This window comes from Bufo bufo, chromosome 1 (genome assembly GCF_905171765.1).
Source record: "Bufo bufo chromosome 1, aBufBuf1.1, whole genome shotgun sequence".
Lineage (NCBI taxonomy): Eukaryota > Metazoa > Chordata > Amphibia > Anura > Bufonidae > Bufo > Bufo bufo.
Genome location: NC_053389.1, coordinates 666,311,411 through 666,333,196, shown reverse-complemented (window position 1 = coordinate 666,333,196; position 21,786 = coordinate 666,311,411). Strand labels below are relative to the sequence as shown.

General features: G+C 42.4%; 1 protein-coding gene across 3 annotated transcripts in view; it reads left to right on the top strand.

Annotated features, from left to right (window-relative positions):
- The window catches only part of USP8 (ubiquitin specific peptidase 8), a 92,995-nt gene extending 75,540 nt beyond the window's left edge, over positions 1 to 17,455 (top strand). For all 3 annotated transcript variants that reach the window (XM_040414037.1, XM_040414038.1, XM_040414039.1), the window contains exons 12-20: positions 1,996 to 2,073; positions 2,217 to 2,291; positions 3,835 to 4,088; positions 4,259 to 4,471; positions 5,653 to 5,863; positions 9,696 to 9,929; positions 12,280 to 12,422; positions 12,541 to 12,670; positions 15,738 to 17,455. In XM_040414037.1, the coding sequence (XP_040269971.1) occupies positions 1,996 to 2,073; positions 2,217 to 2,291; positions 3,835 to 4,088; positions 4,259 to 4,471; positions 5,653 to 5,863; positions 9,696 to 9,929; positions 12,280 to 12,422; positions 12,541 to 12,670; positions 15,738 to 15,923 (1,524 nt within the window). In that variant the 3' untranslated portion in view covers positions 15,924 to 17,455. The remainder of the gene's footprint in view (positions 1 to 1,995; positions 2,074 to 2,216; positions 2,292 to 3,834; positions 4,089 to 4,258; positions 4,472 to 5,652; positions 5,864 to 9,695; positions 9,930 to 12,279; positions 12,423 to 12,540; positions 12,671 to 15,737) is intronic.
- The last annotated feature ends 4,331 nt before the right edge of the window (positions 17,456 to 21,786 follow it).

The window sequence follows — 21,786 nt, the reverse complement described above, 5'->3', positions numbered from 1 at the left end:
CAGGGGGGTGATCAGGGAGTCTATATGGGGTGATCACCCCCGTCATTGATCACGCCCCTGTAAGGCTCCATTCAGACGTCCGTATGCGTTTTGCGGATCCGATCCATCTATCAGTGGATCCGTAAAAATCATGCGGACGTCTGAATGGAGCTTTACAGGGGGTGATCAATGACAGGGGGGGTGATCAGGCAGTCTATATGGGGTGATCAGGGGCTAATAAGGGGTTAATAAGTGACGGGGGGGGGTGTAGTGTAGTGTAGTGTGGTGCTTGGTGCTACATATTGCTGAGCTACCTGTGTCCTCTGGTGGTCGATCCAAACAAAAGGGACCACCAGAGGACCAGGTAGCAGGTATATTAGACGCTGTTATCAAAACAGCGTCTAATATACCTGTTAGGGGTTAAAAAAATCACATCTCCAGCCTGCCAGCGAACGATCGCCGCTGGCAGGCTGGAGATCCACTCGCTTACCTTCCGATCCTGTGAACGCGTGTGCCTGTGTGCGCGCGTTCACAGGAAATCTCGGCTCACGCGAGATGACGCCAATCGCGTTAGCGTAGCCTGGGAGAGCCGCCGCAATGACGCCTTTCGGCGTTACATGTGCGGCAAGCGGTTAAATCGAAAGATCGATGGTCAAATACAGTGGATTGTGATTGATTACGTGTTTCCTAAAAACAGGGCTGTGGAGACTGTACACCAAAGGTCCGACTCCTCTATTTTATCTGTCGGACTTCAACTCCTTCATAAATGGGCAATAATAAGTAATAACATATTAATAATCAACTTGCTTATATAGAAAATAAAGCAGATTTGTTGGAATACAATTTCTGAACAAATAACAAAGTGAACAAATAACTTTAAAGGAAAATTGTCACCTAGAAAACACATAGCAAACTGGTGACATGGCTGTGGAAATATGTAAAAAATAATTTTTATTGCCGCTGTGATGGGTCAAAGAGGCGTGAATAAGGCACTTAAAGGGGTATTCCTATATCGGAAAACATGGCTGCAGGGTTCTCTCCGGCCTCTTTGTCCCAACCTGGGAACACTGGAAGGCCAGAGAAAGCCAAAGCGGCAGAGTTACACAATTTGGTAACTCCCGTTGACTTTAACAACATGACACAAATGGTGTAGCCCACGGAAGCTATGCTGTTTACATAACTCTGACAAAGAGGCTGGAGAGAGCCCAGCAGACATGTTTTATTCAAAATGGGAATATCCCTTTAAGTGCCACGGCCCAATGCCTCATGGTTCTGCTACACCACCCTCTCCCTTCATGACTGATGGAGCTCCCTGTGCCCTGCTGAAAACCTGTGCATGCACCATCAGTGAGCGGTTCCAGAGCGAGCAGTATCTCTGTTACTGATGGCACATGCGCAGGCTTTAAGGAGGGCTAAGGGAGCGGAGCAGAGAGACCGTGCAGGCCAGGGCACTTCACAGTGACAGTAAAAATAATTTTTTAGAAGGTTGCAGCCATGGGCAAGTACAATAAAGGTAAGGATAGACTCACTGCTTCTGTAGCTATGTAGCCATGTCACCAGTTTTGTATGTGTTTTCTAGGAGTAAATTTGCAATAACTGGAAAACTTTGTTATGCTTTTAATAATAAGAAATCTATGTATTTGTCCTCAGAAAAAGTATTGCCGTAGTGAGATCCTCCTTCATTGATGCCCGAGAGCAGAAAACAACCTCTCTACAGTGACCACACAGGCAACATCTCTGACAATAAAATAAGAGCCTTAGATTGATAGAACATAAATATATTTTATTAACATTTCTAAACTTCCTAAGAAAGTTATGTTAATTATACAATATTAAGATTATTATTTTTTAAGCTGTAGTCGGTACCTTTTTTTTCTGACTCCAGCCAAAAATAACTCAGATTCCACAGCCCTGCCTGTAACACGTATTGCTCACAAGTAGCCAAGGAGGACAGTGTAGAAACTCTGTATTTTATGTCGTCTGTTCTGCAAATGTGCACTGCACTTTGTTTTCCAGCATGAAGGGGTTAAAGGGCTTCAAGACGACAAAGCGGAGCCGGTTACAAAAGATATTGCTGAAGACGATCGGCCTAAAGTGAGTATACTGGCTTTCATTTTACTGTGGAATTGAAATGTCTTATTATTTTTGCAGAGTTTACATATGAAATCAATTAATTTTACAGTAATGAGCTTTGCCGCAAATGGTTTATGATATTTTACATCTGTCTTTGGTTTCAGAGAGAGCCCTTGATGCGAGCTCGAAGTGAAGAGATGGGTAGAACAGTTCCTGGAATGCCTGAAGGCTGGGTTAAGGTAATAGAACTAGGTTACTGTCATACAAAAATTCACACCTTGTTCTTAAAGTGGTTGTGCAATCCCATAAAAAGAATGATCTGTCCTCGGGATAGATCAACAATATCTGACTGCAGACACACCCGCCGATCAGCTGCTTGAGGAGGATGCAGCACCTGGGTGCTAGCAGTCAGGCCTCCGCCGAGCTGATATTGCTGACCTTTCCTGAGGATTGACACTGCACAACACCTTTAACTATTTTTGGCTCAAAGAAAGGTTCAGCAAAAAGTTCTATCAGACGTTCATAAAATATATATCATAAAAACGACCTCTCAGCCCCCTAAAATGTATGCTTTAGGAAATATTTGCATCTCCTATAAAATATAGATTTTTTTTTTTTTTTTTTTTTTTTAAGCATCTTTTCTTACAACTGTTAGCATTTCCCTTGTCCCTACATAACCTGACGTTATTCAGTCAGTGCCGCCACTTGTCAGTTTATTAATACACTTCCAGGATGTATAATAGATGTATAGATTTTCCAGAACTGGCATTTAATGGAGGATGAAGATATTTTTTAAACACATAGCAAATTGTATTGATTAAAAAATATCCTACCATTTTGTACACACAGGTCCTATGCAGACCTATTCCCTCCCTACAGCGCCCACTCACCTTTCCGCTGCAGGCAGGTCTCACCATAGTCTCTAGCCTCATTGTGTACATCACATATACATAGGGAAAGCCCTCTTATTCTTCTTACATAAGAGATCTAGAAAACAAATATGGAAAACCCCTTCAAATGGGTATTCCAGTTGTGAGATGTAAACCCCCAGGCATAGGATAATGTATTTGCAAAAAGAAAGAAAAAAAAAAAGAATGCGGCACTCGCCAGGAATACTCTTTGCAGCTTTATTCACATGAAAAGATCAGCGTCATGCGGGTAAAGCACAGCTAGAGGGTCTGATGCTGATCTTTTTATGTGAATAAAGCTGCAAAGAGTATTCCTGGTGAGTGCCGCATTCTTTTTTTCTTTCTTTTTGCAAATACCACGTCTTCATGCTGAGCACCACCGTTACTCTCATTTGACCAGTGCAGCACCGAATTAAATTCCACACCTACAGCACTGCCGACCATACTCTCTACACTTTACCATAGGATAATGTATAACTACATTGATGGGGGTCCTACTGCAAGGACCCAGGCTGATCACAAGAGCGGAAACTGTACCCCTCAGGCATGTGCACTTCTGCTCCATTCATCTCTATGGGAGTTCAGTAGACAGCCAAGTACAGAGATCCGCTATTTCCGGACCTCTGATGGAGATGAATAGAGCAGCAGCGTACATGCCTGACCTGCCGCTCCGTACCGAGGGGTACAGAGTTCCCGTTCTCGTGGTCTGTGGGCATCCCAGCGGTAGGACTTCCACTGATCTAATAGTTATCATCTATCCTGTCAATGATGAATGGGATGTCTCCAGTAATCTGAATAAAAAAAGCAAAAATAATCGAATTATTTTCTGAATATCTCATGTAGTAAAACAATTTGGTATTTCTTCCACTTGCAGTTCCTTGATGCTGTAACCGGTACTTACCGCTATTATCATTCACCAACGCACACGGTTCACATGTATCCACCTGAAATGGCTCCCTCAACTGCTCCTTCATCAACTCCAGTTCAGAAAGTGAAGCCTCAAGCCCATTCAGATGTAGACAAGGAGCAAACAAAGTTGAAACGATCATATTCTTCACCAGATTTATCCCAGGCTATTAAAGATGAGGAAAAGAAGAAGCCAACACCGCAGATCAACCGAGAAAATAAGTAAGTTATCTAATATTTGTAATTCAGAGTAAACTACTTTGTCATTGCAAGGTGCAAAAGTAACCCTTTATTTGTAGAGCGCAGGGCTTAGACAGTACTCATCTGCTGCTTTACCTTTTAAAAATTGGAAAATGCAACTTTTTATCTATAGAAAATGATTTGTCTTCTAGACCAGCAACCCACACGAAAACCGAGATCACAAAGTTATCCGCATCTAAGATCCGCAGCCTCAATCCCGTATTTGGAGGTGCAGGCCCCGCACTTACCGGTCTGAGGAATCTTGGCAACACTTGTTACATGAATTCCGTCTTACAGTGTCTCTGTAACACTCCTCACTTGGCAGAGTATTTCCACAAGAACTATTACCAAGCAGATATTAACAGGTACGAAAAGCAGCAGATCTATCGTTCTAGGTGGATTCGCAAGCTTGTGCTTTTATTTAAAGGAGACCTATTAGATTACATTACAATACCTATCAGTGCACAGTGAAAGTGTTAAAGAATTTTTTTACTCTTATTATTCTGCTGGATTATCAATTTGTCCCAGGCCCAAAACCTGATCCTGCACTACTGCAGGTATCTCAAATAGAGCAGCATGCTGTGTTTTCCTAAAGCAAAGTGGACCCCCCCCCCAATTACACATGCTTTGTTTATTGCATGCGTTTTTCAGTGGGGCGTAAGCCTCTGCTTGACACCCCTCACACCCGTGAGAACAGAAGGATCAGGCATGTTGCAATCCAACATGCCCAACCCTTTTTTACTCCAACATCTGCAATCAGAGGTGAGTCAGTAGGTTTAAGATTAAATGGTCGGCCAAAATCTGTCTCTTGGCCCATGGCTAGCTTGAGACCCTATAGACATTATTTCTTTAAAGGATTTTTGTCACTAGAATTTTCAGTATTAAACTGGCTGACATTAGCGATGTGCTAATGTCAGCTGCACCTAACTCTGCTTTTCTAATGATTATCCGTGCCCCTGTTACTGTAGAATTCTTACTTTTATCATATGTAAATGAGCCTCTAGGACTAGGGGGGGGCGTTGCTCCTGCACCTAGAGGCTCCCGTCTCCCACCTCAAGTTACGCCTTTCAAGTGTTGATTGACAGGGCCAGGCATCGTTCACATCCTTCTGCCTGCCCTGTGCCCTGGGGAAATCTCGCGCCGTTCGGGATTCTGCGCAGGAACAGTGAGGAAGCTGGTAGCCTGCAAGTGTCCTTCCCTCACCGCGCTTGCGCAGAATACCAAACGGCGTGAGATTTCGTTCCGCAATTTCCCATTGATATAACTGCCTATTATTGTCCGCAAAACGGACAAGAATAGGACAGGTTATATTTTTTTCGCAGACCACGGAACAGAGCAACGGATGCGGACAGCACACGGAGCAAAAACTGTGGCTCTTATGCGGACCAAAACAACGGTCGTGTGCATGAGGCCTTGGGTGCAGCTGACATTAGCACATCGCTAATGTCAGCCAGTTTAATACTGAAAATTCTACTGACAGAAACCCTTTAACTACTATTTTGTCAGTCTGGTGCACTGGACTCTTACCTGTGTCTGTTATGTGCAGATCTAATCTTCTAGGTCATAAAGGAGAAGTGGCTGAGGAATTTGGTGTGGTAATGAAGGCTCTTTGGACAGGTCAATATAAATACATTACTCCTAAAGACTTCAAGGTGACCATTGGGAAAATCAATGACCAGTTTGCTGGGTTCAGCCAGCAAGACTCCCAGGAGCTCCTGTTATTCCTAATGGATGGGCTCCATGAGGATCTCAATAAGGTAATCTGCTTCCCACTTGATTCATTATTTAATGAGTAGATGTGCACTCTTTATTATATCCTATTAGACTGTACCTGTCTTCTCTCTAGAATGTAGGACGCTACTGAAAATACATTCTCAGGGTTTCAACCTTGGATTAGGAATGAGAAGGTTTAAGAATTCATATTAGTAGTTGCATTATTTAAAGGGGTATGTGTATGAGAATCCAGGATTTGTGACCTCAGAGGAAGGAAAGCAAAGTAGAATTGGCGGTGATGGTGCGTCATTGTGTGACCAGTACCCTCATTGGAGTGCTGTGGTCCTGTTGTTTTACGTTGGGGCTGAGCTGCAATTGAGCATCAATACCAGAATCAGCACACAGATTATAGTGACGCAGGGATATGAGAGCCCCCCCGCTCTTGTGATTGTAGGGGTCTCAGTAGATAGACTTGCACCGCCATACATCAGTCCCACAATGGTGATATATCGTAGGAATGTGCCTTTATTCTTGGAGAAAAAGTTTTGTGTGGAAATCCTCTTTCCAGCAGTTGCTGGAGGTACGGCTAGGCACTAGCGTTAGCACTTCTGGCTCTCCTAGCCGTCATGGAGGGTAAGCTCACGTGGATCTCCTTGGTGACTACTCCCAGCCAGCAGACTGACCTCACTTGCTGGCGGCTTTCATATGGTGTAAGGAACAGTAGCATATCGAGTCATATATGGAAAGGTTCTGTATAGATGACAGTATGGATGACATAAATGTCTTATTCTTTTTTTATTTTCTATTTTATGTGTCCTTTGACGATCCTTGTAGAGAGTAAGTAAGAAAAACCATGTGTTCATGTTTGTAAAGGCAATGGCTTTTTCTGTCCATATATTACACCTGTGTTGGTTTTGTGTTGGAATTAGCCGTTTGTCCTGTCCACTATGTGTTGTCTTCCCATTGCAATGGAATACGTGCACTTCTCATTAATGTTAGTTCCTGCACATCTTCTGACTGGGCTGCAGCTTGTCCATGACATATGACATCTGGACTATTTCATATATATGGCAGTTAAGTTTTTTCTTTTTTTGTAAAGTTTTCTGCGTCCTAAGATTATCAATCATCTTGTTTTTTTTTTTTGTTTTTTTTTTTTTGCGTGTTTAAATGGTTAAAACCTCTTTAAAGGGAATCTGCCGGCAGGAAATTCACTGTTAAACCAGGCATAATGCTCTGCTGAATGCAATATTTTACTTAGTTCTGGAGAAACAGTACTTTTTAATCCCTATGCAAATGAGCAAGGGGTTGTCCGGAACTTTCATATTGATGGCTTAGCCTCGGGATAGGTGGTCAGTATGAGATTGGCAGGGTCCGACTTCCAGTACCCCCGCCGATCAGCTGTATGGAGAGCCCGCCTCGCTCTGTGAGCACTGATGCCTCTTCCTAGGCCATGTGATATCACGTTCATCGGTCACGTGGCCTAAGGGCAGCTCAGTCCCATTTAAGTCTATACAATCTCCTTGATTGTCAGGGCCAGGTTCTTGTATAGTCATCTCTGACGCTGGGTTCACACCAGAGCGTTCTGAAGGGAGCGCTCTGTATGCGCGATTGTACGGGCATTTACAAGCGCGCATACAGAGACAAGTGAGCACACATTGTCGCGCGTTCCCGAAAGTCTATGTACGGGAACGCGCGACAAACGCCCAAAAAAACGCTCATGTACTTGTTTGAGCGTCAGGCGTTTTACAGCGCGATCGTACGCGCTGTAAAACGCCCAGGTGAGAACCATTCCCATAGGGAAGCATTGGTTTCTCCTTGTTGAGCGTTTTACAGCGCGTAGGAAAGCGCTGTAAAACGCTCAGGTCTGAACTGAGGGTTAGTGAAGGTATCATTACATTCAGCTGAGCTAGTCTTACAATGGAGTGTGACTGGTTTAACAGTCGGTTTCCTGGTGACAGATTCCCTTTAAGTCCAAAAATGCTGTGTCTTCAAGTGGTTAAACAAGCAAAGCAAGGGGAATGCTACCATGTTTTAATGTCAATCTATGGATTTTATGCAGTAAAGAGGGTTCATTTATTAAATATCGCTAATGCTGGACTTCTCATTACTACATATAAGGTGCATATATTACTGTTCATTTTTTAGCTTTCAGCTGTATTTGTAAAGAGTTGTAAAACCCCACTAAAAACTAGTATGAGCAAGTGCCCCTTCTGTAAATGCAGGTATTATGTGAAGTGCTGTGGTAAGTCCTATGATTTTGCACACCGCCAAACTGGTCCACACATGATTCTTCAAGGATGTTTCTGTACGTCGTTGCTGAGCGTGCAGCTGCAGAAGAGGGCATTCGATTTTCAAAGTCGGTGGACTTGCACATGAGAATGCAGAAGTGAATTTATAACTGTCCCTGCCTTCCTTATCTTTGTTTGCACAGCACTCGATGAACGCCATTGCTCAGGAACTGGCCATGACGTGTCCTGTTCCCGTCTGGGTGGTCATAATATCACGACTGCTGGGTAGCTGCAGGAGCTGCTGTGTCTTAGTAGACTCAGATCAGCTCTGCAGTGCATGTTAGGCCGTACATCGAATTAGCACCCGATTGCTAGAAACGGACCCTTTAGAACTGGTGATGAGAGGTTTCTGGGATTCTACACTCAAACCTCATGGAAATGCATGATGCCTGAGACATGGCGGCACCCTCCAACAGCAGCGGATCCAGCACCTTTTCAACTTGAATGACAGAGAATGATTAAAATATACCATAAGCTATAACTCATTCCTAGTGTAATGCACATACTAATCACTGTAGTAATTGCGTTCAGTATAGCTTGGGCATCACGGGGAGTCAAGACATCTCACCCCTAAAAGTCAGAATTCCCACATAATGAGCACCTCACATTCTGGGACCACGCTACTGCCAGTTACAGCTGCAATTGGCAAAAAAAAGTATTGTAGTGCTAAATATCCATCAAGGGGACTGTTTTGACTATAAAAAAAAATAATGAAGACAAAAATGTAATAAAAAAACAAATAAAAGAATGCCACTGTTAGCTCAAATTGCAGATTCCAGCCCCACCCTCACAACCCAAAACTATATACAGGACAGTAACATAAAAGGACACAATAAAAAAAAAAAATATATATATATATATATATATATATATTTTAGTGGAACTGTTGAATAGTAAAACGTGATAGAAACCTTCTTCCTTTTTTTTAATACAGTTTCTGATAAAAAAAATTATAGCACTACGACACAAAACATATCTGGTATGAATAGGAAAAAATGGCCTGGGCTTCAACTAAAGTCACCAAGTGACCATTCATCATAGTCACTGCATTGTGATTTGTGAGCAGTTGTGTGTGAAAGTGTTAATAAACTTCCTCCAATATGTAGAAATGTGAGCAGACTATAAATGCTCATCTCATGCCCATACACCACGACATGTGTTATTAATGTTCAGCACTATACTGAATGTTACCCCTTTGAGTTAGTTACTATACCAGGCAGGACGGTGGCTCAGTGGTTGGCACTGGTGCCTTGCAGCGATGGGGTCCTAGGTTCGACTCTGCATGGAGTTTGTATGTTCTCCCCGTGTTTGTGCAGGTTTTAGTCCCACAAAGACATACTGATAGGGAATCTAGATTGTGAGCCCCTCTGGGGACACCGTGATGATGATGTGTGTAAAGTGCTGCGGAATATTTCAGCGCTATATAAGTGAGTATAATAAATACACAGTCGCAACCTCCTGATATCATTTCACAATCTGAATGTAACCATCTTGTCCTGTAGACATCATTCAGTACCAGTGCTTCCCTTTTCTGTTTGTAAGTCCTTTGTTACTGGAACTAGAGGGGTGATCTCTGTGTTTTTTGCAGGCTGACAACAGGAAGAGACATAAGGAAGAAAACAACGATCACTTGAATGACGCTCAGGCTGCAGATATAGCTTGGATAAAGCACAAGCAACTCAATGAATCCATTATAGTCGCGCTTTTCCAAGGCCAGTTCAAATCGACCGTGCAGTGTCTAACTTGTCACAAAAAGTCTCGAACATTTGAAGCTTTCATGTACTTGTCTCTGCCCCTTCCATCAAGCAAATGTTCTCTTCAGGTATTTATCTGAATGAATTTGCTCCTTTTCTTAGAACAGATTATTATCAGGTTTTGGCCTCATGCACACAAACGTATTTTGTTTTCATATCCGTTCAGTTTTTTTTTTTTTTGCGGATAGTATGCGGACCCATTCATTTCAATGGGTCCGCAAAAAATGCGGTCAGCACACAGTGTGCTATCCGCATCCGTATGTCCGTTCCGTAGCCCTGCAAAAAAAATGCGGATGGCATATGTTTTTTTTTTCGTTTGTTTTTTTGCGGACCGCAAAACACATACGGTCGTGTGCATGTAGTCTCAAAGTGTGGATGTCTGCATTGGATAGATCTAATAGTTCAGATCCTTATTAAAGGTAGGTAGGTATCATTAGTTAGGTAGTAGTATTAAAGGTAGGTATAAAGGGTAGCATTGGGGCTCAGTGGTTACCACTGGTGCTTTGCAGAGCTGTGGTCCTAGGTTGGTATCCGACCAAGGACAACATCTGCATGGAGTTTGTATCTTCTCCCCGTGTTTGCGTGGGTTTCCTCCCACACTCCAAAGACATACTGACAGGGAACTTAGATTGTGAGCTCCATTGGAAACAGCAAGCAGTGATAATGTCTGTAAAGCGCTTTATGTGACTAATATATATGTACCCTTTCTGAATCTGCCGACTGCACTGAAAGTTGTCAAGTGCTTGCAAATAATCTAGTTTATTGAAAGGTGTGTTGCACAGATTTCTATGTACAGGACTCTGCCGATATCATGAACTACTTCCAGTAAGTGAAAAGCAGCATTTCCACATTCGGACAAGAAACTTGAAAGAAGGTTGCAGTGTCATTGCACACACAGCAATGACCGAAAACCTGGCACTCGCTCTTCTTTTTTCCCTTGCTTACTTTACTTTATTGTATGAGCATTCCCTATAATAGATGCATTTCAGCCCGTCCTGAGCCTTCCTCAACTATAGTTGGGGAAAGTTCAGGGTGGACCCAACACATCCTATTATTAAAGGGGTTCTCTCAGCAAACAGCATTTATCATGGAGAGAAGGTTAATACAAGGCACTTACTAATGTATTGTGATTGTCCATATTGCTTCCTTTGTTGTCTCGACTCATTTTTCATCACATTATACACTGCTTTTTCATGGTTGCCCACAGACCAGACCACCAGAGAGGCCGGCGCTTCTTATAGTGTGCAAGCACGACCACCACTGATAAATTGCCGGGTGGTCGTAAACATGGAAACAAGCAGTGTATAATATGATGGAAAAATGAATCCCGCCATCAAAAGAGGCAATATGGACCATCACAATACATTAGTAAGTGCCTTGTATTAACTTCCTCTACATAATAAATGCTATTTGCTGAAGTGAGACAACAACTTTAATAGTGAATGATCATACAATAAAGTAAGCAAGAGAATAAAGAGCGAGTGCCGGGTTTTCTGTCACTGTAAAAAGACTGGGAGCGCTTCCCTTCTATACGCACCACACATCCAATTGCCGACCAAACCGTTTTACTTTACTGAATTACACACAAAGCAAGCTGTACAACACTAATACTACATCCTATATGTATAATTTACTTTTTTGTCAGAGAGGTGCCCCCTATTGCGGCTCCTCTGTGTGACAAGAGTAGGCTTGGCTTCAGCAGCAGTCCATGTGGGTAGAAGAGTACACAAGAGTATACATGCATTCTGGCCTGTTCTTCCCCCCTGTATTTCCCTGGCCGCTGAAGGGCAAGTCTTTGTGCGTCTCTTATTGTGCTCCCTCACTGCTGAGCCTCTTGCATTAGGACCCACTTACATCCTCCTATAACTCCAATGCTGGAACTGAGCATGTTCCACCAGCAAGCTGAAGCTGGACTGCAGGTCGCAACCCTAGGCAGAGAGCTTGAACATCACATTTTGGGCCAGTAAGTATGGATTAACTGTGGGAAACTAGTGAAAAGGTTCTGTATATAGTAATGATTTTCGCTTTGCACAGCATACTTTGAATAGGAGTTTGGGTACCAGACTATCCCTTTAATGAGGTTTTCCAGGACTTTGATATTGATGGCCTAGCCATAGGATAGGCCATCAATATCATATAGGTGAGGTTCAAGCTCCTGGTGCCCTCTACTAATCAGCTGTTTAACAGGCACCGTGTCCTGTGTCTTGTAGTGGTAATGCAGCTCCGTCCCATTTACGGAATAGGACTGAGCTTTCAACACCATGTACAGCCACTACACCCAACAATCTCAGAATCCTAGAAAACCTCTTTAAGATGTTTCTAATATCTCAAATGTAGTTTTCCAATGTAATTCATTTCTAATAAGCAACTCTGTAGTAGCATCCCTTTAAGCGGTTTGTAATTATTATATCTTTTTAGGATTGCCTTAAGTCTTTTTCCAAAGAAGAGAAACTCACGGATAATAACAGGTTTTTTTGTAGCAACTGTAAAACTAGAAGAGATTCCACAAAGAAAATAGAAATTTGGAAACTTCCGCCAGTCCTTCTTGTGCACTTAAAACGGTAATTTTCTTCTTCCCGCTTTCATTATGTTTAGGTTGTGTTGTATTTGACATAACCCCAGCTGATCAGAAGTATTAGGTGCTACTGAACATTTCTATCCTGTGATCATTTTTCCTAGATTTTCTTATGAAGGGCGCTGGAAACAAAAACTTCAAACACATGTGGATTTTCCTTTGGAACACCTTGATTTGTCTCAATATGTCATAGGACCCAGGACATTTAAGAAATACAGTTTATTTGGAGTATCAGTAAGTAGTCAGCTCTTACACGTGTCTTATCTTTCTGCTGTATACATATCACTGTTAAGAGTCATGCACTTGTGGAGCAAAACAAAATATAGATTATCTAATTAGATTTAGTTGATTTTAAAATAATTCTTCTATTTTTCGATTTTGTCTTTTTAAATTAAGTATGTTTGGTACTTCATTTTTTTTATGTGCAGACTCAGTGATTTAAAGTGAATTTGGAATACGTTTTATTAGGGAATTACCGTATTTTTTTGCCCTATAAGACGCACCTGCCCATAAGACGCACCTAGGTTTTTGAGGAGGAAAATAAGAAAAAATATATTTTGAACAAAAAGGTGTGCTTTTGGTGGGTTTTGAACTAATGGTGGTCTGTGGGTGACACTGTTATGGGGGGTCTGTGGGTGACACTGTTATGGGGGATCTGTGGGTGACACTGTTATGGGGGATCTGTGGGTGACACTGTTATGAGGGATCTGTGGGTGACACATATGTGTCATCCACAGATCTCCTCCATAACAGTGTCTCTGTAGTGTGAATTGCCCCCAATACAGGGGGTGGGGGTTGCATCTCTTTTTATAATGACAGCGGGGCCCGTGCAGTGACTGTATTCAACTACACAGGCCCCGCTCACTGTATATACCGTAATATTATCTATAATTGTGGCATTGTTAATAGTAATCAGCGCTTGTATTACTTACAACAAGCGCTCGTAGGAGGGAGGAGGCAGGACGGGCGCTGGCAGCGTGAGTCATCACTAAGTCATGCGCCTGCTCCGCCCACTTTATGAATGAAGCAGGCGGCGTGGGCGCATGACGTAGTGATGACTCAAGCTGCCAGCGCCCGGCCTGCCTCCTCCCTCCTCTCTGCTACGAGCGCTTGTTGTAAGTAATACAAGCGCTGATTACTATTAACAATGCCACAATTATCGATAAGATTACGGTATATACAGTGAGCGGGGCCCATGTAGTAGAATACAGTCACTGCACGGGCCCCGCTGTCATAAAAAGAGATGCCGGCCCCCAGCCCCTCCTCCCTCTCAGCTGATACACCCGCCGCGCGGCGTATCATTGACGGTTCGGCAAAATGCAGCATTCGCCCCATAAGACGCACTGCTATTTCCCCCCCACTTTTGGGGGGGGGGGGGGGGGCGTCTTAAAGGGCGAAAAATACGGTACACCTTCTAAAGTATTCCCCTAGGAACCCACTAACTGAGCAATGCCTAATCGCGCCTAACCCCATCATTTAACTTTTCTGATGCTGCATTCAACATTGATAGCATCTGTGGAGCGCATCCCTCTGCCTTCTGATCGGAGCCCCCGCAGTGAAATTGATCGGTTACCATGGCAGACTGGACGCTGCTAAAGTCTTCCATGACTGCCATGGTAAGCTCCCTGCTGAACTATACACGAGGCATGTCTCTGCAGGGCAATGTCAGAATCCTATTCACCCAAATAGATTTCTATTAGGATGAATAGCACTAGGGTCTAAAGATCTCAGGTTCTAGCCCCCTAAGGGGGCTAATAGTTATTAAAGGGAACCTGTCACCCAGAAAACGCATATTAAACCGCCAGCAGTACCTTATTGCAGCCTGTAGCATGATTATAAAGTTGTGTGTCTTTTCTGTACAATGCGCCAAAAGTCTGAAATACTTTTATTCAACTGGCCCACGCTATGTAAACTATAGTCTTGAAGTCAAGGGGGCAGCGGCTTTCTCGTCTGAAGTCAAGCGCTCTCCGCCTCCCTTTCTCGCCCATTAGCGTTTTATTGATAGGATTTTCAGTTCCTTCTCTACCGGACGCTCGAACGTAGTCTTGCGCATGCGCTGTGTCCCTGCAATGCTGATGCCTTCGCACTGTTCCACTCCGCTGTGAGGTAGTTTTCAAAAGCGCAATGCTCAGGCACTCGCACATGAGAGCCTGCGCATGTGCGAGACGTTCAAGCTCCTGGCAATTTTTTTCCCATTTTCAAGACACGGTAAATTAAATGGTGGTATTAAAAAATGCATCTTGTCCCGCAAAAAAATACGCCCTCACATGGTTATGTGAACAGAACAATAAAACAGTTATGGCTATTGAAACGTGAGTAGGAAAAAAAAAAAAAAATGCACAAATGTAAATAGGCCCATTCTTTAAGGGGTTAAAGGGCTGCAGCGCTGATCACGTGTCAGTAGCACATTACCTCAAAAGTTGAGGCCAGTGATTGGCTGCTGTGATTGCATGTTGACGTGATGTCAGCGCTTCAGCCCTATAAACAAAGAGCAGCAGGAAGGACTGACTGTCAGCGCTTGAAGGGCAGGCAATTGAACAGGTAAGTAATGCTTATTCTGTTATTTTTATGTCACCCCCTTCCTGTGTATTAGTTTTCTCTAATATTGGGCAGTGCCTTTAAATGTTAGATGGCTTCTCTAATGACATTGTGTAAGTTAGACATGCAAATATGTTATATCACTGGGAGAATAAGCGTTAGGACACTAATTTTCAACACAGAGTGGGCATTTAAAGCTGATGTTTCCGCACTTAGAATGAAAACTGACCCATTAAATTGAATGGGTACCATTGGTCTGAGCAGAGAAAATCACAGCTTACTGTATATTGCTCTGATATCCCTGCAAGACTCACTCTAGTGAATGGGTCTGCAGTAAAATGGACCACGTGTGGACTCTATCCCTGTGTGGTCTGTTTAGAAACATGGACTCATTTTTCACTAGTTTGGCCTCTCCAAAGGTCCTAAGCTGTTTCCTCCCCTGTCCACAGTTCCGCTGTGCCTGCAGAGATGCCCCCATTTCTGGCCTTTTTCAGTCCTTGCAGGACCAGAAGTGACTTCGTCCTGTGACTGCTGCAGCCAGTTACGGGCCTCAGTGGTCACATCTGTTTGAACAGCACGCCACTGCTCAGTGGGACCATGGACAGTAGGTGCTGTGAGCTGAAAATCCTTTAATGAAATGGACCTGCTTCATTACAGGTCTTTTCTATTTATTTTTGAGTGTTTAATCTACTAAATGTATAACTGTTTGCCGCCGGACAAGTATAACCACTTTTGACTTATAGAATCATTGTGTTTTAAACAGAATCATTACGGTGGATTGGATGGTGGGCATTATACTGCTTACTGCAAGAATGCAATGAGACAGAGGTGGTTTAAGTTTGATGACCATGAAGTGTCAGAAATATCAGTATCCTCAGTGAAGACCTCGGCTGCGTACATCCTCTTTTACACTTCTTTGGATCTTCGAGGAGCTGAGTTTTTGACATAAGCATTTGTCCTGTCGTCCACCTGAAAAGCTCTTTGGAAATTGCTACATCAATAAAGTAGATGTTTCTACATAGTTTGGAGTCTGAATGCTAAAAGAAATGATCTCATTTCAGCACATTGGTCGTATATTGTGCTCTGATGATGATCTGGTATGGCACTTGAGGTAAGACATGCAAGGAGATGGGGAAGGTGCAGCCATGTTTTGAATATCATGCAGCTCCTAGAGTTGCCACCTGTACTGACCGCTGTATAATAAAGCATGGAATGGTAGCATTAGATGATCTCCACCTCCGATCCTCTTTGTGGACCAGTCTATGCTACACATGTAATACTGGCGGGAAAGGAATCTTGACGTTTGGAGCACTCTGCAACCGATCTTATTGCTATACAGTAAAAAGAAAACTACAGCAGCAAGATGCTGAAAATGCCTTGGATATGTCCTGATTAAACCCTCAATAAGTAGTTTCTCGTCTGTCTAGTGTCCTTTTCAATATGCTTCTCTACTGTGACATAGAAACGGTCTGGGCAGAATGTATTTGAATGGATGACGGCTTACTTGCACATCACTCCTATGTATATAACTTTTATGGTTGAATATTCTATTTGTGTAAAATACCTATAGTACTTGATAAATTGTTGTCTAATATCGGAACCAGTCCATTTAATTGAGGATGTATACAGTTACTTTTCCAAGATCACAATTATACCGATTGTTCCATTAGCAGCAGCAGAACGCAGAAGATATTAAATATTTCACAACTTCTTATTTGTGGGTTACTTGTTGTACAAAGCTTACCGGAACTCTATTATGAGCTTTACTGTACATGTGGTTTGTTAGGTAACCTGCTCCAAAAGCAACTGCACTGCACAATCATAAAGAAGATAGATATATGTATATATACATGTTCCCTATGTTTATTGCTTAGGAGATGACCACTAAGCCTTTGTATGAGAGTGGTCTGAATCTGAAGACTGACAGTATCAGTTATTCACCTGCATGTCTGATATTAGGTGGCCTTTGACGTCTGGTGGCCATAATGCCATAATTGCTGCTTAACCTTTCTGTTCCCAAAGTGGCTGCCAAATAGGTGGTCCGTCCAGTTTATTCCATGATTGATGCCTCTTTAGGATTTTGTTTCACCTAGGTGCTTCTCTTATATCATTGCATGATTCATCATAAAATGTATTGATTTCTCCAGTCTCCTCACTGAAGTTTCAGTGCAGCTTTTTCTCAACCATTAGTACATGGAGCTGCACAACAGTCTCACGTACCTGCATTTTAGATGTGATTTACATTTCTTTCTTTCTTAGACCATCTACATGTAATCCAGCCCCAGCAGGCCTCAACATGCTTATAGTTAATATGTATGAGAGGCGTGCTCTGAGTAACAAGACTGTCTCCAGGCGTATCTATCAAAAATGCTTCATTCCAGTGCATTATCTTTCTGTTGAAATTTTGTGGAAAAAGAAAATATATATATGCACTTAATTTTCTCTAGAAATGCATTCTATGAAATAAAGTTTTTTCTTCTATTCCATGTACCGAATTGTTGTTTTTCTAATAAGTTACAATTCAGAACTAGATGGTGTCGTTTCTGAAGAAACCACAGGATGTTGGCTTGAAATCTGATTGGTTGTTTTTGGCTCCGCCCACTTTTTAATTCCCATCACCCAGTAACCGAATGTACCAAGTTTGAAGACCCTGCCATTAAGGCCTCATGCACACGGCCGAGAGCGGTCCATGGTAACCCGGTCGGGATTCCTTCTGACAGCAGGAGCGCACGGCGTCATTGGTTGCTATGACGCCGTGCGCTTCATGCCGCCGCTGCTGTACAGTAATACACTCGTATGATCTATACACTACTGTACAGCAGTGGCGGCATGAAGCGCACGGCGTCATAGCAAGCAATGACGCCGTGCGCTCCTGCTGTCAGCAGGAATCCCGGCCGGGTGTACATGAGGCCTAACAGTGTAAGAAGGGCAGCAATTTATGGTTATTGAGTTATCCAAGCAGATTAGCAATAATAATTACCAAGCGTTGTAAGAGGTAATTGTGAAACACACATGAAAAAATGTAATCTATCCAAAGATATAAGACACTAGTAATGTTGATTAGTATCCACTTATGAAACATTTGAGGATATGAATATAATAAGGAGAACTAAAAAAATAAATAAACAAATAACGAAAATGTAGAGGTAAGGAAACATGAAGAAGGATAGAAGGGGAGACAAGACAGAGACATTAGGTAAGGAACACGGATATCGGGAGAATACATGGAGACAAGATATACCATATCTAGGCTGATAATATCAGAAGAACTTAAAGGTTATGAAAGAGAGCCATCACTCAATCAAGCCGAGAAGCGCGGGGAGGAACGTTACTGGAGCCAAGACTCCCAAGTTACTGTATAGACCGGGCCGGATAAACTTGAATCAGCACTTAACTCCTCTAGGTGTGCCAGGGCATCCAGAGCAGTTGCCCAGGTAATCCTCTGCAGGCTCTCTGTTGACTTCCACCTACGGGGAATAATCTGCCTCATGGCAAGTACAAAAAATCTTAAGATACCTTTCTTAACATGCTTTATTCGCCCTGGAAAAATAGAGAGCAGTGCTATCAGAGGAGACGGTGATATTGTAGTCCGGTAAAGATGGTTATATAGAGAGAAAACATCTTTCCACAAAGGGGCTACTCTAGGGCAATCCCACCATATATGAGCCATTGTGCCAGTATCCGCTTGGCAACGCCAGCAGATATCTGGTACCGATGGATAGAATTTATGTAGTTTTACCGGAGTCCTATACCACCTGGTCCAGATTTTGTAATTAAGCTCTTTGAAGTGGAGGACTTATGTGTGAATAATAAAGATCTTTTCCATTGATCTGGGGAAATAGTAACTCTCAACTCCTCCTCCCAAGCGCTAACCAATTTTATTCCCTGGGAATGTATCCAATGAGTTTTATCCTCAGTCTCTCCATCATTAATCATACTGTAAATCAAGGAAACCGCATGACCTGGAGCTGTCTCTGAGACACATAAGTTCTCAAATGAGGTCAGTCGTATATTAGACTGAGACCCAGGCGTCAAGGACTATATGAAATTTCTTAACTGAAAATAAAGAAACCAAGTGTATTTGGAAGGATGTGAGACAAATCATTCAGAGGAAGCAAGCCCTTATCACCTTGAAGATCTTTGACAGTAATCGAGTGCACAGCTGATGTTGTGAAGCTCGGCAGATTTTTAAGGGAGTCAGGAAGTACTGGATGCCCATTTAAAACTGTGAGAGGTCCCGGTCTCGAGACCAATTTTAGCTTGGGAGCAAATCTATCCCAGAATGGCAGCAATTTAAATATTCCCATTGAATAGCACTAGGTAATAATACACTGCTCAAAAAAATAAAGGGAACACAAAAATAACACATCCTAGATCTGAGTTAATTAAATATTCTTCTAAAATACTTTGTTCTTTACATAGTTGAATGTGCTGACAACAAAATCACACAAAAATAAAAAAGTGGAAATCAAATTTTTCAACCTATGGAGGTCTGGATTTGGAGTCACACTCAAAATTAAAGTGGAAAAACACACTACAGGCTGATCCAACTTTGATGTAATGTCCTTAAAACAAGTCAAAATGAGGCTCAGTAGTGTGTGTGGCCTCCACGTGCCTGTATGACCTCCCTACAACGCCTGTGCATGCTCCTGATGAGGTGGCGGACGGTCTCCTGAGGGATCTCCTCCCAGACCTGGACTAAAGCATCTGCCAACTCCTGGACAGTCTGTGGTGCAACGTGACGTTGGTGGATAGAGCGAGACATGATGTCCCAGATGTGCTCAATTGGATTCAGGTCTGGGGAACGGGCGGGCCAGTCCATAGCATCAATGCCTTCGTCTTGCAGGAACTGCTGACACACTCCAGCCACATGAGGTCTAGCATTGTCTTGCATTAGGAGGAACCCAGGGCCAACCGCACCAGCATATGGTCTCACAAGGGGTCTGAGGATCTCATCTCGGTACCTAATGGCAGTCAGGCTGCCTCTGCCGAGCACATGGAGGGCTGTGCGGCCCTCCAAAGAAATGCCACCCCACACCATTACTGACCCAATGCCAAACCGGTCATGCTGGAGGATGTTGCAGGTAGCAGAACGTTCTCCACGGCGTCTCCTGACTCTGTCACTTCTGTCACATGTGCTCAGTGTGAACCTGCTTTCATCTGTGAAGAGCACAGGGCGCCAGTGGCGAATTTGCCAATCTTGGTGTTCTCTGGCAAATGCCAAACGTCCTGCACGGTGTTGGGCTGTAAGCACAACCCCCACCTTTGGACGTCGGACCCTCATATCTGTTGTGCATTTTCATAAGTGTACAATGTATCTGATGATACCATATTCAATATGGATGATCATTGCCTTTAACAACATGTGATCAGCATGAACCTGAAAAAAACCAAGATGGGTTCATAGCAAGTTCAATGTGTTAAAAGTGAATATATAGAGAAGACTATACTTTTATTATTGTTTAGAGACATGGATTTATCTACACAGGTTTCTCTAAACTTGTCTGTCTGAGAAACAATGGGTGTTTCATGGCTAAACCATGATCTGATAAGAGACGTCCATAAAACACATCTGGTGTGGAACAGATATCTATTCATATATTCGCATATAGATATATTCCTGTGTGCATTTATTTAGCGTTTGAACTTATTAATGATTCATATATACTATGTGATATTGATGTATTATAACCAAATATTATTAATGTATCTTTATATGTCTATATCTCACTGAGAGGGTATATTCTAGGGGATATAAAATGTGTTTAAGTGGAAATTTCTTAAATAGGGTTTATTTTAGAGGAGCTGATGTTATTTCAAACATCATTACTCAATAGCTGAAGACAGTTAAGGTATACAAACCAGAAAAACCATCATTACTCCTATCTGCCCCATAAATTCAGGGATTAGGAAAACTTCTGATACCGCCAGTCAGTCTGAGCAAAGTGTCAGAAAGAGCCCCTCCTAATTGATTTAAGGTGTGAAAGGGCAAAGTTTAAGTAGTAATAAAGCAATCTGTATATATGTTAATTCTTAAAATATTCAAAATTGTTATATGATACAACAGTGCCATCAAGTGTTAGATGGGCAGAAGTTTCCTAGGAATGTCAATTAGTGACATCATCCCATGTTTAACATACGTCACACCCACCTTATCTAATTGGTAATCCCTATTCCAAGAGGGGATGGGCATAGATAAGGATGGGGGATATCTGATCCAGTTTTTTGGGAGAGAAAAAACACTTCTTCAAACACTTCACAAACTTCACAAAAAGAAAAACTTCACAAGGACTTCTTCACAAGGAACATTTCACAAAGATTCATTCATCAGCATCACTCACACGTCAGGAACATACTGCAGGACGGGACATATCTAAATCTTGGAAAGCTGGGTCCATTCTAAAAGTTCTTTATCCCAAAGCCAGGGGTAATGTATAATCTATTTCATTTGCAGTAATTATAAATCGCTCCAATTGGCATATAGTTGAGACCCCATTATTAGTGGGTCAATAGTGTTAAAACAATAATTTTATGGGAAATTTTAATGAACGTGCACATCATTAGAATTCTTATAATATTGCTATCAGAGTGGAATCTCTGAGCGGATTTTATTATCCGTAGTTAGGCCAACGGGCGTATTTATAAGATGTCTCTTACTGCCATATTCTTTGATTGAGCATAAGGGATTTTCCACAGATTCATTTCTATTGTTTTATTGTCGTTGTTACATTATAATAATTTGATGATAATTTGAATAACATTATATTGTATTTGGTGTACTAAATTAAGTGAGCCCGGCGTAAACGGCGGAG